An 18,182-nucleotide genomic window follows, 5' to 3' on the forward strand; every position below is an offset into this window, starting at 1 on the left:
AAAATATCCAACTATGATTGTGGGTTTCCTATTTTTTCCTTTAATTCTGTCTAAGTGTTAATACAATCATGATTTTGAAATAGTGCTCTTCGTTTTTGTATCACTCATTTTTTATAAATGGAGCATACCAAAGATTCGTGGGGGGAGAAAAAAAAAGAGAGAGAAAAGAGCACACGATATGCACTTAATAAATGGTCTGTAACTCTTTGGCCCACTAAGCAGGCAAAGTGCTCAGGGCATCATGAAGCAAGCCTAGTCAGAGCTTGGAATTCAGAGGTCTCTGCATGTGTGTGGGGAAAAGAGCTGCGTCTTTATTTTCACCCACCTCTAACTTAAAGTGATCACGTCCTAAAACTATGGGCCTAGGCATGAAACTCCACTGATAGTAGTACTACATGTGACTGTGTCGCCAATAAAAATTTCGGTATCACATTACACTTCTATCACATTTCTCAGAGTATCACTTATGCTCAACACTACTTTGAAACTATGGTAGTTATTATACCCATCTTGCGATACTTATGTAAGGTTTAATAAAAAAAAAAATCTCCTCATATCACAATATCTTTCTAAGAGTACAAAATGTCATCTCCATACTATGCATTTTTATAATCCCATGTATTTAGTTATATATATTTATGTTAAATATACCATTGTCTTAAGGGATCCACCGGCTGTACCAGGATACCAAAGGGATCCAAGGCACCAAAAGGCTGAGGATCCCTACTCTGAAGGTTAATATTAGGGGTCAACTTGATTGGATTGAATTGAAGGATGCCTAGATAGCTGATAAAGTATTGCTTCTGGGTAAGGGTGTTGTCAGAGGAGACTGACGTTTGAGTCCGTGGACTGGGAGAGGAAGACTCATCCTCAATGTGGTTGGGCACCAACCAGCGCGGGTAAGGCAAGGCAGATGGAAGTAGGTGGGACAAGCTGGCTTGCTGAGTCATCTGGCTTTCATCCTTCTCCCATGCTGGATGCTTCCTTCTGTTCCTCCTGCCCTTGGACATCAGACTCCAGGTTCTTTAGCCTTTGGACTCTTAGACTTACACCAGTGGTTTACATGGGGGCTCTCGGGCCTTGGGACACAGACTGAAGGCTACACTGTTGGCTTCCCTATGTTTGAGGCTTTTGGACTCAGACTGAGTCACTACTGGCTGCTTTCTTCCCCAGCTTTCAGACGGCCTGTCATGGGACTTCGCCTTGTGATCATTTGAGCCAATTCTCCCTGATAAACTCCTTTTCATACATATACATATACATATACATATACATAAACATATACATATACGTGTGTGTGTGTGTGTGTGTGTGTGTATGTAGGATACATATATCCTATTGGTTCTGTCCCTCTGGAGAACCCTGACTAAAACACCTACTCTAGGGGATGTTTTGAAATGAACATCCAAGGGCAAAGGGAAGGCAATGGACTGACAGGCCGGATGTTTTCACATATGTAATCTCATGTGCACAGACAATACAGAGGCTTCTGTGGTTGAAGTGCTGGAGCCTAAAAAAGCAGAAAGTGAAGCTGAGGTTGGACCTACTCAGGGGTAGAGGGAGTTGGAGTAAGTTGGGCAGTTTCCATTTTAACCAAGAGACCACAGGGAGTCACCATGGGTCTGTGGGCAGGAGAGGGCACACTCCAGTGGTGTCTGAGGCTGTTGCTTCAGACACCCGGAGGCAGACCAGCTACGAGCTGGAGCACAGGAAGTAAAGGAACAGAAGAGGGGATCCATCAAGTGAGGGGGCAGGGGCAGGAGGCTGGGCAGACAAACGTGGGCCCCAAAGGACTAGAACCCAGTCCATGGCACCCTCCCTGCAGCCCCAGTCAGGGCAGGTAATGGCTCCAAGTCTGCCCTTTGGGATGCTGGCCTCTGAGAAGCGAGGTCATTGAGGGGAAGAGGCCCAGGTTGGGAGAAAGAAGGCTGTGTGAGGCTTCAGGGGTCCAGTTTTCAAGGTACTGAGTGAGCCACCAGGAGCACAGAGGCAGGCTTTTTCCCAATCCTGCTCTTTCATACACCACCCCACTCCCAAAGGAGCCCGCCAGACTGGCCACAGCTAGAATCTGTAAGAGACGCCAACATAACACAGTCCTGGGAAACCAGCTCCGTCAGACATGGTTCCTGCTACCAAGGCCAGAGTGCATTGACCTGGGCTTCTTTACACATAATCCCACAGCAGTGGTTCTCAAAGTGCCATCTCCATGCCAGCAGCATCCGCATCAGCTGGTACAGCGTTAGAAACCTAAATTATTGGGCCTCCCCAAACTCACTGAACTGGGAACTCTGGGAGTGGGGTCTAGCAGACTGTTAAGTCCACCAGAAGGTTCGATGCCACTTCATTTTGGAGGAACCTGTGAACTCCAGAAAGGCCTAAACCATGCAGACCCATTCATTTTCGTTTTGACAGAAGTGACCCATCACACTGTTCTGAGGTTTTCCTACAGGACAATTGTCAATGAAGAAATCATTTGTTTGGTCACCATAGCGTGTGGGCTGATTTAAAGGTGTGTCTAGCTCAATAACAATTGTTTTCAGAAACTTTTTGAAGCACTGTAACAATCCCACCTCCCAAATGTTAAGTTGTTGATTACGAGTGGTTTTTAGGCCTTTATTAACTAACATTAATCTTCACAGCACATTCCTTTGCATTTCCTGATGTGGATCTCAGGCAGAGACTCTGACTGACTTGCTTTTGTGCCCAGTTTTGTTTGGCTGTATATTCATAGTGCCCAGGGCAGCAGTAGGTGCTGTTTACATATCTGCTGCATAAATGAATCTAGGTAGGGCTGGCATTCTCATGATTCTGATTTTGCACAAAAGAAAGCAAAGGCTCAGAAGACAGAAGTATTTATAAATTGTGCCCTGCCTCTCTGCCTGCATAAAGGGTGCAAGGCTGTCTCAGAGCAGCTGGGATCCACGCCACAGGTGGCGCAGCTAGCAAACGACTGACTCAGCATTTCCTTCTAGCTCTGCGAATGCAGAAGCAACTCTTTGCTTAGCTGTGACTGAGAAAATGCCCTTCCCTAGGGGAAAAGAAACACGTTTTCCTGCACAAGCCAGTCTATAATTCCAAAGCACTTTCCCTCCAGGTGCTGGTAGGTGACTGAGATATGGTCGAATCTAGACCAAGTCATAAAATCACTGATATCCACAGTGCGGACATATCCACTAGATGCCACTGCCAAGTTAAAGAGAGCTGAATCCTAATCGTGAGGTTTTGAGGGGAGATGTGTGACTTTTTCAGAGAGATTAAATGTAGCATTAAACATCCTCTGTAATAAACCGTAATTTTCTTGGGATTGGACAGGAAGGGCAACAAGCCCTGGAGATAGCTTTCCTCCGGGGTTGTCACCTTGGATGCTGGATCTGTCACAGAAAAGGAAAAGTCTCCTGGCCTATGGACTTCAGGACACAAACAGTTGTATCTTGTGCTTCTCACAGCACAATCTAGTGCTATAATGCACCGATGGCATCTTTGTTGAATGCATGCTCCTGTACATGAACCGCCTAGGAGGGATGATAGCGTGAGCTGAGCCATAACTTGGAGAGAGCTTCGAAAGAGAAAGGCATTCTCTTCTCCTCTGCTCTGCATCAGTTGTTCTCTAGGCTGATTTTCAGGTCGGGACTGAAAAAAGAGGTGTGAAAGATAAAGCTTGCCAAAAAGGTCTTTTACTTGATATATACTATGACTTAGTGTTCACATTGGGTTAGGGTTATTATTTCAATTTCTCTTAAAAAATTGACACAACTAAGGCTCAGAGAAGTTAAGTGTTTTATCTGAGGTCACACAGCAAGCATGTGCCTGGGCTCAGGTCTCTCTGAGCCTGAGCCCTTGCTTATGCTTCCTCCCCTGCACATTCTGGGATAATCTCTCTCTCTCTCTCTCTCTCTCTCTCTCTCAACTCCCAGAGACCAGACTCTGACAGGATCCTGAGGGATTTCTGCCAGGGAGTTGCCATCTCTGGAAGCCCCCACCCCCATGCCGGGCGAATCTTTTTTTCTGTGGAGTGCGGGCCTGGAGCTAGGTGAGGCCTGAGCCTCCATTTCAGGGGCTTTCTGTAGAATCTGTTGCTGCTGTTGCCTCCAGTAGAGTCTGTTTCAGGAAGAGGTTTGCCTGCCTGCGCGGGACAGCGGTGCCATTCATCACTGCAGGAGGGCAGAATCCGGGGTTGGGGGCCGCACGTCGAGAGGGGAGGGGCCAGGGGGCGGCCCCCTTGTGACCAGCCCTGAGGAGAGGTCAGGAGAGAAGGCTGGCTGAGGAGCGCCTGGACAGCAGCAGTTGCTGACGTTCTATATCACGCGCCTGGGGCCCAAGGTAACCCAGACCTTTAAACAAACCGCCGGGCTGGGGGCGTTGCGGGGGCAGGAGAGGGAAAAGGGAGCGGGGACTTCGGGGATCGCCCGAGGATGGTGGTGGCCTTAGAGGTGGCAAATGCCTGAAGGGAGGGAGTAGTAATCCGAATTCTAGGAGAAATCGTAGGAATTGAAGTCGCAGAAGCAAGAAAAGGGGTGTGAGAGCACAAGAGCGAAAAAGCGTGAGAGGGCGCAAGAGCTGGGCGGAACGAAAGTGCGCTGAGGGGCAACGGCTTAGAGTGGAACACACCGGGTCACAGAAGTATAGATAAGGTAGGAGCAGAGGGACACTTTCTTCCTCTGAGTTCATTTTCCAAAAGTGCGTCCTTTCAGCCATTTTTGAGAGAAAATGTTGACCCAAGTGTTTTTTAGGATACAGGGAAAGAACGTCAGAGGAAGCTGCACCAAAGCGAGGCTGCGCAGGGCGCAAAAAAGCAGACAGAGGGTGGCGCCTTTTTTAAAGAAGTTTCCATCCTTTCTGTCCTAAAGCTCAGGCCGTTCCCCACCCCCACCGCTCGCTAGCCTTCTGTTCCCAGTCCCCTGGCCCCTGCACGATCTGAGCGTCTTTAAAGCAGGTAACCGCCTCGGTCTCCCCATCAGCTCCAGGGGCCTCTCAGTTGAGTGGGTGGAGCCGGCAGCGGCCGCGGGCTGAGCTCAAGGGCCGATGGGAGGGGTCCTGGGGGCGCTAACTGCGCACTGCGGCCATGACGCTGGGCAGATCATTCACAGAAGTCTGTCTCGTTTCATCTACAGTCGCAGCTCGTTTCCAGACGCCTTGCTTCTCAGGTCGAGCAGTGATCTGATGGCCCAGGTTCCAGAAACTTCTTTGCCCTCCGGCTCTGGGGCCCGCTGGATCTCCGGAGGTGGGGGAGGAGCCTCTCCTGAGGAGGCGGTTGAGAAGGCGGGGAAAATGGAGGCGGCGGCGGGGGCGACGAAGGCGTCTTCGGGACGGGAAGCTGAGGAGATGAAGCTGGAGCCATTACAGGAGCCTAAGCCCGTGCCGGAGGAGAACTTGACGTGGACCAGCAGCGGCGGCGACGAGAAGGTGCTCCCTTCAATCCCCCTTCGCTGTCACAGCAGCTCCTCGCCCGTTTGCCCGCGCCGCAAGCCCCGCCCTCGGCCCCAGCCCCGGGCCCGCTCCCGCAGCCAGCCTGGGCTGTCGGCCCCACCCCCGCCTCCGGCCCGGCCCCCGCCCCCGCCGCCACCCCCGCCCCCATCCGCACCGCGGCCCAGGGCCTGGCGTGGATCCCGGCGCAGATCCCGACCTGGGTCCAGGCCTCAGACACGGAGAAGCTGCTCTGGTGACCTAGACGGGTCGGGGGATCCTGGCGGCTTAGGGGACTGGTTGCTGGAGGTCGACTTTGGTCAGGGTCCCACAGGTTGCTCTCATGTGGAGAGCTTTAAAGTAGGTAAGAACTGGCAGAAGAACCTGAGGCTGATCTACCAGCGTTTCGTTTGGAGTGGGACCCCAGAGACTAGGAAACGTAAAGCAAAGTCATGCATCTGTCATGTATGTAGTACCCATATGAATAGACTCCACTCTTGTCTCTCCTGTGTCTTTTTTGGCTGCTTCACTGAGAAACATATTCACAAACATGCAGAAACAAAGCAGCACCATTTAGCTGTAGACGTTTATCATGGGGTCATATATTGCTTCATGTGTAAGGATTATGTATATGACAAAGACATAGAACAGATTGCCAAAGAAACAAAAGAAAAAATTTTGAGATTAACTTCCACCTCAACAGATGTTTCTCATCAACAGTTTATGACATCAGGGACTGAAGACAAGCAATCAACCTGTGAGACAAAGGAACAGGAGCCAAAATTGGTGAAACCCAAGAAAAAGAGAAGAAAAAAGTCAGTCTATACTGTAGGCCTGAGAGGGCTAATCAATCTTGGGAACACTTGTTTTATGAATTGTATTGTTCAGGCACTTACCCATATTCCTCTACTGAAAGATTTCTTCCTCTCTGACAAGCACAAATGTATAATGACAAGCCCCAGCTTGTGTCTGGTCTGTGAAATGTCTTCGCTTTTTCATGCTATGTACTCTGGGAGCCGAACTCCTCACATTCCCTATAAGTTACTGCATCTGATATGGATCCATGCAGAACATTTAGCAGGGTACAGGCAGCAGGATGCCCATGAGTTCCTTATTGCAATATTAGATGTGCTGCATAGACACAGCAAAGATGATAGTGGTGTGCAGGAGGCCAATAACCCCAACTGCTGTAACTGCATCATAGACCAAATCTTTACAGGTGGCCTGCAATCAGATGTCACATGTCAAGCCTGCCATAGTGTTTCCACCACCATAGACCCATGCTGGGACATCAGTTTGGACTTGCCTGGCTCTTGTGCCACATTCGATTCCCAGAACCCAGAGAGGGCTGATGGCACAGTGAGCAGGGATGACCACATACCAGGAATCCCCTCACTCACAGACTGCCTACAGTGGTTTACAAGGCCAGAGCACCTAGGAAGCAGTGCCAAAATCAAATGCAATAGTTGCCAAAGCTACCAGGAGTCTACTAAACAGCTTACAATGAAAAAATTACCCATTGTGGCTTGTTTTCATCTCAAGCGGTTTGAGCATGTAGGCAAACAGAGGCGAAAGATTAATACCTTTATCTCCTTTCCCTTGGAGCTGGACATGACTCCGTTTTTGGCCTCCACTAAAGAGAGCAGAATGAAAGAAGGCCAGCCACCAGCAGATTGTGTGCCCAATGAGAATAAGTATTCCTTGTTTGCAGTGATTAATCACCATGGAACTTTGGAAAGTGGCCACTATACCAGCTTTATCCGGCAACAAAAGGACCAGTGGTTCAGCTGTGATGATGCCATCATCACCAAGGCTACCATTGAGGACTTACTTTACAGTGAAGGGTATTTACTCTTCTATCACAAACAGGGTCTAGAGAAAGACTAGTCTTACCAGACCACTTACTGAAAAAAAGTAAATGATTAGGCAAGGATTTTGAAGTGACACACAGACCTACTTGGAATGGACAATAACACCTATATGACAGCTAGTATCTTGATGTAAAGAACCTATTTTAGCATGGCCCATGGGTCTGTAGGAAGAAAAAAAATGAATACTAACCAGTGACCATTCAACCTTAAGAAATGGGGAGAGGGAGAAGAGGTTGAAAATGGTCACATAAAACATAATGAAATGAAAAGAATGCTTTAGGTGGGGACAATGGGAGTACAGGTGTTCTGATGCTACTATGTCATTTGTTTCTACAGAAATATCTTGTGAAGTCAGGGAGTATTCCTTTATCAGCAAAAACTTCACAATTGGTGTTCCAGCTGTGGCTGACCAGCCAAATAGTTTGAAAGAAAAATGATATTTTAAAATAAAGTTTAAAAAGCTTTAAAAGAAAAACATTTAAAAAGGAAAAATCATTTTTAAGGTTTTAAAAGAAAAAAAAATTTAAATGTTGAAAAAAATTTAAGTTGATATTTTTTAAATAAATATTTTAAAAGTTAAAAATAATTTTTTAATTTAAAGAAGTTTCAGAATTTTAAAAATTAAAAGCAAATTAAATTCTTAAAGTTTAAAAATGTAAAATAAGGAACAAGGTTAAAAATGAAAGTTTACCAAAAAAAGGAAGAAAATACTGTTAAAAATTAAAGTTAGAAACAAAAGAACATCTTAAAAGTTTCAAATGAAGGAAAATAATATAAATAGATATTTCAAAATTAAAGCATAAAATATACATATTTAAAAAGTGTTAACAAAATTACTACTATAATGATTAAGAAATAAATTTTCAAAAATACAGAATGGAATGCAATTCAATTTTAGAGAAGTTTTAAAAGAGGAAAGTTTAGAATAATTCAATACAAAAAGACAAAATTTGTTTAAAGACAAAAATTGAAAAAATATAGGAAGAAAATAGAGACTTGTGAAATAAAAAGAACCTTAGATAAGTTCAATTCAAGAGATTTAAATGAAAACTTTAAATATTTAAATAAAGATTTAAAAATTTAAACTTACAAAAAGTTACATAAAAATTGACAAATGAAAAAATGTAAAAGATTCAAGTAGAAAAAAATTATTAAAATTAAAAGTTTAAGAAGTTCTATTTTTTTATTTAAGCATATTAAAATACAGACGGGTATGAAAGAAATGGAGGAGACAGGAATAACAAGACAGCGGAGTGTGAGTATATATATTTTTTGAACTTTATGTTGATATATCAATATACTTTGCAAAAGGAAATAGACATTTTAATCATTATCTTACCATCCAATTGTGAGATGGCTGCAAGGCCTAAACACTAACTAACCCACCTTCCTCTCTTGAGATTCCATGCCCCATCTCATATCCTGAAGGAAGTCGAATTACTTCCTAGGCAGAATCAATTCATCTGAGAAAAATGAAAACATTAGGGATTTTTCCATTTAGAACTGCATTATTCATACAAATTCTTAGCTTCTGAAAAGGGGCTTGATAATTTGGTGGCTTAGGGAAGTTAGATCACAGCTGTGAAACTCTGGCTTTGGTATTTGAGCCCCATGGCCTGACTGAGGAAGTGGCAGGGACCCATATCTGAGGCCCTCCCACCTTCCTTTTTCCCTCTTCCCCTTCCAAGGGGAAACAAGACCTTTAATTTCCACAGTAGAGCTATGGGCTTGTGCTTGCAGTCCTTCTGCTCATTCGTTATTCCCTCTTTATTTCCTTTTTTTTTTTTTTTTTTGTCACTCATGCCTAGTTCCCTGAACCCCTCACTTACCTGGCCTTACCTACATCTCTGAGCCCCAGCCTGCAGGGTTCCTTCTTTGACTATTCACCTGGTGGCTTTTACTCCTCCTTCAAGACCCAACTCACAGATGACTTCTCTGTAGCCTTCCCTGAATGCTCTAGGCAGGTATAAATGAGAAAATTGTTCCTCCCTCGCCCTCTTTATTCCTCTCACTGTGCCTCCAAAGTACTTTGTCCATACCTCGGTGATAGTACTTATTCTACTGTGATTTTATTGTAGCTTTGTGATTGTCTGCCCCTCTGCACTGAGCATCTGAGACCAGGGGGCCAAGCCTTACTCATTTCTGTGTTAATAAATATTTGTTAAATGTGAAGATGAGTTCAGTTATTTGCTCTATTCACCTTGTCAGTAATATTTTCTCACCCCTTCATCCATCAGGCTGCCATTAAATGCCCAGTGCTATAATACAGTGTGATCAGTATTGTATTTTACCCCAAAGCAGGGTATTAAAAGCACTCAGCTGCAGGGGCTGGCTTAAAAAAGGTGATCAGTGAGAAATAACCAGGTGTGTGGAGGGAGGCCCAGGTACAATGCAGAGAAAAGAGCACAGGCCTGGAAGTTGGCAGTCATGGAAGACTGGATGGGGAAGAGGAGCAGCAATAGAAGGTGAGGCTGAGCTCTCTGGCATGTATGTGGCCACACTGCCCCTCATCACAGTGTCCCTCAGCAGCAGTGTCTCACAACTGTGTACCACACCTTTCTAGGGTTTACCACATTAGTTTACCTTCCCCATGAGACAGTAGTACCTCACCACTGCACAGTGTTCTTCATCACACTGCACATCATCACTCTGCTACAAGGGAGTGATGTCTGGTGACTGTGTTTATCGAAGAGCTGTAGTTTATTTTTCTGCTTAGCACCCTCATTTTCCCACCATTCTTTGTGGACCTATTGGGGCTACTGATCACTTTTCCCTGCCTCTGTCACCCCTCCCCAGGGTGGGCACGTTACACAGGCTGGGCCAGATTAGAGTTCTCAATTCCCCGGTCCCTCTACCAATACCCCTCCCACAAGAGCATTTCTTCTGAGGGTGGGCATAGGGCCCAAGTAGGGCCAATCAGAGTCTATTGCTAAATTGAATGTATATGAACACTGGAAGAAAATACGTGTCTCCCTCCTGACCCCACCCCCAAGCTGTAGTCACTATGCTATGATGACCTGATTCTGGGACTTTGAGAGGTTAATATCTATAACACAGAGAAAACCAGAACTGGAGATTGGGAGAAAGAGCCCAGGGAACATCGTTTGAACCTTGTGGATCCAGCTGTGCCAGAAGTGCCGAAGTTCCCAGCTATCTGAGCCAATAGAGTCCTTTGTTTTGCTTAAGCTAGTTTCAGTTGGGATCCTGTCATTTGCAGCCAAAGGTCTTGAACATACTAACCAAGCTATATGATTAGTGGAGCATCAGTTCCTAAGACCACAAAGCATGAGAGAGAAAAGGGAAGGAGGAGTGACCTTGGATGAACTTCATCATATAAAATTAAGAAACTATAGTGAGTCCCTGTACATCTTTAAGAAACAAGTGTCAGCTCAGCCACTGACCTGTGCTAGACTTCAAACCTTACAGCAATGAAATGCTTATTCCAAATAAAAGGGAAAAAACGGCAATAATGTTATGAGTACTGATTTAAAGCAGGCACTGTGTTAACTGCTTTACCTTGATTATCTCACTGGGTCCTGGGTCCTCGTATTTCTGGGAGACAATCATTACTGAACATATTTCACAAACTGGGAAAGTGAAAATCAGAAAAGTGATTTGCTTAAGTTCACTCTACTGTTCTAATCAGTGAAGCCATTATTCAAATGCAGGTCCCCAAAGCCCATGCATGTCCCATCATAATCCAGTATAGATAATTCAAATATATATATTTTTGCTTTTCGTGATTTTGCTATGGAAGACAGTATAAACCAGCATGGTACAGAAGGGCAACTTCTGACAAATCTGGATGCAGGTAACCTGCAAGGAGAGAGTAACCTATCAACTACACAAAGTTGCCCATGCTGCAGGTGTATTTGTTTTTGTGGAAATGGCTGATTCAGATAGATCAGGCTAAACGACTTTCCTAAGGATAATAATGATGGATGAGACCAAAATATTACCCCCAATATAAGGCACATAGCCTCACTCAATACTATATGCCAGGCTGAGCACCAAGACCTGTAAGATCTCACGTTTTTGCTATCTGTAAAACCATCAGCTCTTTAGTCACACAAGAATTCTTTTCTAACTTCAACACCATAGCCATCACTTTGAGTGTCATTTTTATCACCCCTCTCCCTCAGATCCTCCCAAAATGCCCACAACACCAGCTCCTCCAACAAGCCTGGCGAGGGACTTACCCGTTGGGACCTTATCCAGGTGGTCCAATACTGATTTGCAATGTATAGCTTCTGTTGTTTCCGAATTGCTTTCAGTTCCTTTACCTTGATTCTCTTCCAAACACACAGTAGTGGCTACTCCGGGCCAGACCTATGTGTTTATAAATCCCACAGGCCTACCACAGTTTATGGCAGGTACTTAACATGCTGGCTGAATGAATATATGAATGAACAAATGAAGACATTCCATTCTACACTCTAAGCCTCAGCTTCAGCAGGTGACTTCATGTCCTATTTTTCTGAAATCAAAAATCTCATAAGAATGCCTGATTTACCCATGTCTACACACTTAAGTTTCCATCCATTCTGTATGCCTTCACTATCATTTCAAAGGAAAAAGAATACTGCTTCTTTTTTGAAGCTGCACCCACTAGCCTCCTTCTTCTAATCCATTCCTAACAGCCCGAGGGCCTTACTCCTACACACTTCCCTCTGTTCCAGTAACAGCCATGTTTTCGCTAGACAGATAAAATCCAGCAACTAGACATCCTAGATTTTCTATGGTAGTTCCTCAAAAATGTTGTCCCATCATCCCTGTAAGAGAAAAAGTCTCCCAAATCCCAGTACTTCTCTAGAGTGTATGTTATCCCCAGAAGAAACCCGAGTCTGTTTTAAAATCCAGATTTGGGGTCTCATGTTTAAAAGAAAAATACATTACCTTTGCTCCCCTTCCTTTCACTGCCAAACTCTTTCTCATGTGTTTTTTTCATACACTATTTTCACTTACCTCCCACTCCATCTTTAGTTCCCTGCATTCTGGTTTCTGCTTGCACCACTCTGTTGAAACTACTTTTGCTTAAGTTAAAATGACTTATTTTTTCAAAATTCCTGATTTTACTACTTTATTCCATTTAATAAAGAGAGATATGATATTTGCAGATAATGGAACAGCAATCACAGAATATTTGAAGTTAAAGCTTTCCTCAAAAAATCCAGATCATAATGTTGCCACGTTGGCTACCATTTAGGAGCAGTTTCAGCTTCCCTTATACCAGGAGAGTATGCCAAATCTGAGAAAGGGACTGCAGCTAGAGGTGGAGCAAGTGGAGTTGAGGAAGGGATTGCATAGAAAATCAAATTTTAAAAAACTGCATCATGTTTTAAATGTATCAGAGAAGTTGGTATCTAAGGACAGGTGTAGAAAATCCTTTTTGTATGCAAATGAGGCCTTATCCAGACTCTAACCATGCCCTAAATTGATCCGTTTTTAAAAGAGTCCCCTTAAAGACACACCTGTATTCTATATGCAAACTTACAATTTGAACCCTGTTTCTCACCAACCCTTTAATCGAGAATTAAACTGACTGGCCTATGATTTCTACTTCTTTATGATGAGGTACCTGTGGTGAGGCCTAACTAGGCAGAAGATGACTGAGGCACCAGAAAGACTTGAACTGAAATCACATCCCATATTTGCCATTTATTAACCGGCGACACTGGGCCAGTTGCAGCTCCACCTCTAGCTGCAGTCCCTTTCTCAGATTTGGCATACTCTCCTGGTATAAGGGAAGCTGAAACTGCTCCTAAATGGTAGCCAACGTGGCAACATTATGATCTGGATTTTTTGAGGAAAGCTTTAACTTCAAATATTCTGTGATTGCTGTTCCATTATCTGCAAATATCATATATCTCTGTATTAAATGGAATAAAGTAGTAACAGAATCTTGTGCACAGCCCTCCCAGGATTGTAGAAGAGACTAAAACTAACAATCTTTGTAAAGCATTTGGTGGATAGCAAAATGATTGCTATCTACACATGGTTGAAGCTAAAAAGAAAAAGTAGTTATATCTCTTGTCCCACGTGTCAGTGTCCACATACTCTCTTTGACCCACACATGTCCATAGTAGATAAGAAGTGCTAGCTCTCTGGAAGCATATTTTCCAGCACATTACATGGGATTGTTACCTGAGCAAATCCTCATCAGGCAGGGCTCTCCCAATGGGGTGTGACTTACTGTTGGCTATACTTGATGAAGAATATGAGACTCAGAGAATTTGAGTATTTTTTCCAAAATAAATAGTAATTAACACACAGAGCTGGGTCAAAAAGACTGGACGTTAACCACCAGGCTGTGCTGCATCCACAGAAGCTGCCCTGGTCTAGACCAAACTCTAAGGATCTATCCTCCACACTGGTTTTGCTCTCCTCTACACCCAGGTCAAGTGTCGCCTCCTCCAAGAGGCCTTCCAATATCTTCCAAATCATGAGAGAAGGAGCACTCAGAGCACAGAAGCACTACCAAGGCAGCATCCACAAATTATAAAAGGGGTCATGCCACTCAGATTAGACTGCAGCCCCAGCACCTGACCCTCCTATCCCTGCCCCTTTGTCAGCAGGGGTTGGGCTACATAAAGAGGCCTCCACAAAGAAAACAGGTGTCTGGTAAAAAAGGAGCTAAAAAAATTTCCAAGTCGCAGTCACAATACAAGCACCTGGAGGAAAGTGCTTTGGAATTATAGACTGGCAATGGGTTTGGTGAGGCCCAATAATTTAGGTTTCTAACACTGTACCAGCTGATGCGGATGCTGCTGGCATGGAGATGGCACTTTGAGAACCACTGCTGTGGGATTATGTGTAAAGAAGCCCAGGTCAATGCACTCTGGCCTTGGTAGCAGGAACCATGTCTGACGGAGCTGGTTTCCCAGGACTGTGTTATGTTGGCGTCTCTTACAGATTCTAGCTGTGGCCAGTCTGGCGGGCTCCTTTGGGAGTGGGGTGGTGTATGAAAGAGCAGGATTGGGAAAAAGCCTGCCTCTGTGCTCCTGGTGGCTCACTCAGTACCTTGAAAACTGGACCCCTGAAGCCTCACACAGCCTTCTTTCTCCCAACCTGGGCCTCTTCCCCTCAATGACCTCGCTTCTCAGAGGCCAGCATCCCAAAGGGCAGACTTGGAGCCATTACCTGCCCTGACTGGGGCTGCAGGGAGGGTGCCATGGACTGGGTTCTAGTCCTTTGGGGCCCACGTTTGTCTGCCCAGCCTCCTGCCCCTGCCCCCTTACTTGATGGATCCCCTCTTCTGTTCCTTTACTTCCTGTGCTCCAGCTCGTAGCTGGTCTGCCTCCGGGCTTCTGAAGCAACAGCCTCAGACACCACTGGAGTGTGCCCTCTCCTGCCCACAGACCCATGGTGACTCCCTGTGGTCTCTTGGTTAAAATGGAAACTGCCCAACTTACTCCAACTCCCTCTACCCCTGAGTAGGTCCAACCTCAGCTTCACTTTCTGCTTTTTTAGGCTCCAGCACTTCAACCACAGAAGCCTCTGTATTGTCTGTGCACATGAGATTACATATGTGAAAACATCCGGCCTGTCAGTCCATTGCCTTCCCTTTGCCCTTGGATGTTCATTTCAAAACATCCCCTAGAGTAGGTGTTTTAGTCAGGGTTCTCCAGAGGGACAGAACCAATAGGATATATGTATCCTACATACACACACACACACACACACACACACGTATATGTATATGTATATGTATATGTATATGTATATGTATATGTATGAAAAGGAGTTTATCAGGGAGAATTGGCTCAAATGATCACAAGGCGAAGTCCCATGACAGGCCGTCTGAAAGCTGGGGAAGAAAGCAGCCAGTAGTGACTCAGTCTGAGTCCAAAAGCCTCAAACATAGGGAAGCCAACAGTGTAGCCTTCAGTCTGTGTCCCAAGGCCCGAGAGCCCCCATGTAAACCACTGGTGTAAGTCTAAGAGTCCAAAGGCTAAAGAACCTGGAGTCTGATGTCCAAGGGCAGGAGGAACAGAAGGAAGCATCCAGCATGGGAGAAGGATGAAAGCCAGATGACTCAGCAAGCCAGCTTGTCCCACCTACTTCCATCTGCCTTGCCTTACCCGCGCTGGTTGGTGCCCAACCACATTGAGGATGAGTCTTCCTCTCCCAGTCCACGGACTCAAACGTCAGTCTCCTCTGACAACACCCTTACCCAGAAGCAATACTTTATCAGCTATCTAGGCATCCTTCAATTCAATCCAATCAAGTTGACCCCTAATATTAACCTTCAGAGTAGGGATCCTCAGCCTTTTGGTGCCTTGGATCCCTTTGGTATCCTGGTACAGCCGGTGGATCCCTTAAGACAATGGTATATTTAACATAAATATATATAACTAAATACATGGGATTATAAAAATGCATAGTATGGAGATGACATTTTGTACTCTTAGAAAGATATTGTGATATGAGGAGATTTTTTTTTTTTATTAAACCTTACATAAGTATCGCAAGATGGGTATAATAACTACCATAGTTTCAAAGTAGTGTTGAGCATAAGTGATACTCTGAGAAATGTGATAGAAGTGTAATGTGATACCGAAATTTTTATTGGCGACACAGTCACATGTAGTACTACTATCAGTGGAGTTTCATGCCTAGGCCCATAGTTTTAGGACGTGATCACTTTAAGTTAGAGGTGGGTGAAAATAAAGACGCAGCTCTTTTCCCCACACACATGCAGAGACCTCTGAATTCCAAGCTCTGACTAGGCTTGCTTCATGATGCCCTGAGCACTTTGCCTGCTTAGTGGGCCAAAGAGTTACAGACCATTTATTAAGTGCATATCGTGTGCTCTTTTCTCTCTCTTTTTTTTTCTCCCCCCACGAATCTTTGGTATGCTCCATTTATAAAAAATGAGTGATACAAAAACGAAGAGCACTATTTCAAAATCATGATTGTATTAACACTTAGACAGAATTAAAGGAAAAAATAGGAAACCCACAATCATAGTTGGATATTTTAACACTGCTCTTTCAATAATTCATGAAACAAAAGGCCATACACAATAAAGATATAGAAGACTAAACGACACTGTGAACCAACTTGTGGTAATCGATACTTATAAAATACACCACTAATATACACCATAAAATACAGTCTTCCTTCAGTATCCGCAGGGGATTGGTTCCAGGACTCCCGTGAATACCGAGATCCTTGGATGCTCAGGTCTCTTATATAAAATGGTATATAGTATTTGCATATAACCTATGCACATACTCCCGTGTACTTTAAATCAGCTCTAGACGACTTATAATACCTAATACGATTATGTGAGTATGGCTATGCTGTATTTTTTAATTTGTATTATTACTTTTTATTATTGTATTGTCATTTTTATTTCTATTTTATGTTTTAAAATATTTTCAATTGACGGTTGAATCCATGAATGTGTAACCTGCAGATGTGGAGGGCTGACTGTACACATCTTTTGAAATGTGCTTAGTATTCAGTAAGATACAGGAATTGGGAAATTTTCCTTCGAGAGAAAAATAGTAAATATTTCAGGTTTTGTAAACTGCTCAACTCTGACGTTTTAGTGTAAAAGCATCCATAAATAATGTATAAATAAATGGGTGTGACTGTATTTAAAAAAACCTTAATTGACAATAACAAGCTGCCAGCTCACAGGGCATACTTTGCCAACCCTAAGATACACTATATTCTGGGACCATAACACAATGTTTAACTAATTCCAAAGGAAGAAAATCATACAGAGTACATCCTCTGTTCACAACCGATTAGAAAACAATAATATTTAGATACATAGAAGAGTTTCAATCATATGGTGCTTAAAAATCACATTTCTAAATTACCCACAAGTCAAAGAAGAGAGAGCCAAACCTGACATAGATGAAAGACCAATAAAAGACATTGGTTTTCTATTACCAGAAAAGACCAATGTCCCTCATTAACTAAGATCCAAAAATTCTCAATCAAATATTAACAAATTGAATCAAGCTATAAAAGGATGTTATATAACGATGAAGCGATATTCATTAAAAAATACAAGGCTAGTTCAACATTCAGGAATGAATCTAATTCATTCATGACATTAACAGAACAAAGTGATCATCTCAACAGATTCAGAAAAAAAGTATTTTTCAAAATTTAATCTACATTCCTAACTAAAACTTAACAAAAATATTAGAAAACTAGGAATGAAAGGATAAAAGTGCTTTATAAGATATATGATTTGCAAATATTTTCTCCCAGTCTTTGGTTGTCTTCTTATTCTCTTTATAATAATTTTTAAAGAACAGAAATGTTAAATTTTTATTTTTAGCTTTTATGGGTACATAGTAGCTGTATATATTTATGGGGTACAAGAGATATTTTGATACAGGCATACAATGTGTAATAATCACATCAGGATAAATGGGGTATCCATCACCTCTAACATTGATCATTTATTTGTGTTACTAACATTCCAATTATACGTTTAGTTCTTTTTAAATGTACAACGAATTATTGTTGATTGTAATCACCCTGTTGTGGTATCGAATACCAGATCGGGGCCAGGCGCGGTGGCTCACGCCTGTAAGCCCAGCACTTTGGGAGGCCAAGGCGGACGGATCATTTGAGGCCAGGAGCTCGAGACCAGTCTGGCCATCATGGCGAAACCCCATCTCTACTAAAAATACAAAAATTAGCCAGGTGTGGTGGAGCAGGCCTGTAATTTCCAGCTACTTGGGAGGCTGAGGCAATAGAATCGCTTGAATGCAGGAGACGGAAGTTGTAGTGAGGGGCGAGATTGCCACACTGCACTCCAGCCTGGGTGACAGAGTGCGACTCTGTCTCAAAAAAATAAATAAATACGTCAACCCGAAATACCAGATCTTATTCTTTCTACCTAACTATATTTTTGTACTCATTAACCACCTCCACTTC

The 18,182-nt window shown here is 43.7% G+C and overlaps 1 protein-coding gene across 11 annotated transcripts; it reads left to right on the forward strand.

The window, feature by feature from the left end:
* The first annotated feature begins 4,261 nt into the window (after positions 1–4,261).
* Positions 4,262–7,537, forward strand: USP51 (ubiquitin specific peptidase 51). 11 transcript variants are annotated; one of them, XM_074029869.1, is made up of 4 exons: positions 4,262–4,631; positions 4,731–4,933; positions 5,112–5,403; positions 6,124–7,537. In XM_074029869.1, the coding sequence occupies exons 3-4, from the start codon at positions 5,161–5,163 to the stop codon at positions 7,288–7,290; spliced, it is 1,410 nt and encodes a 469-aa protein (XP_073885970.1). In that variant the 5' UTR covers positions 4,262–4,631; positions 4,731–4,933; positions 5,112–5,160; the 3' UTR covers positions 7,291–7,537. The 11 variants fall into 11 exon arrangements, with proteins under 11 accessions (XP_073885970.1, XP_073885972.1, XP_073885971.1 ...); XM_074029871.1 differs by having other exon boundaries at positions 4,848–4,933; XM_074029870.1 differs by having other exon boundaries at positions 4,262–4,320; positions 4,848–4,933.
* The last annotated feature ends 10,645 nt before the right edge of the window (positions 7,538–18,182 follow it).

The sequence above is a fragment of the Macaca fascicularis genome, chromosome X (assembly GCF_037993035.2).
Source record: "Macaca fascicularis isolate 582-1 chromosome X, T2T-MFA8v1.1".
Classification (NCBI taxonomy): domain Eukaryota; kingdom Metazoa; phylum Chordata; class Mammalia; order Primates; family Cercopithecidae; genus Macaca; species Macaca fascicularis.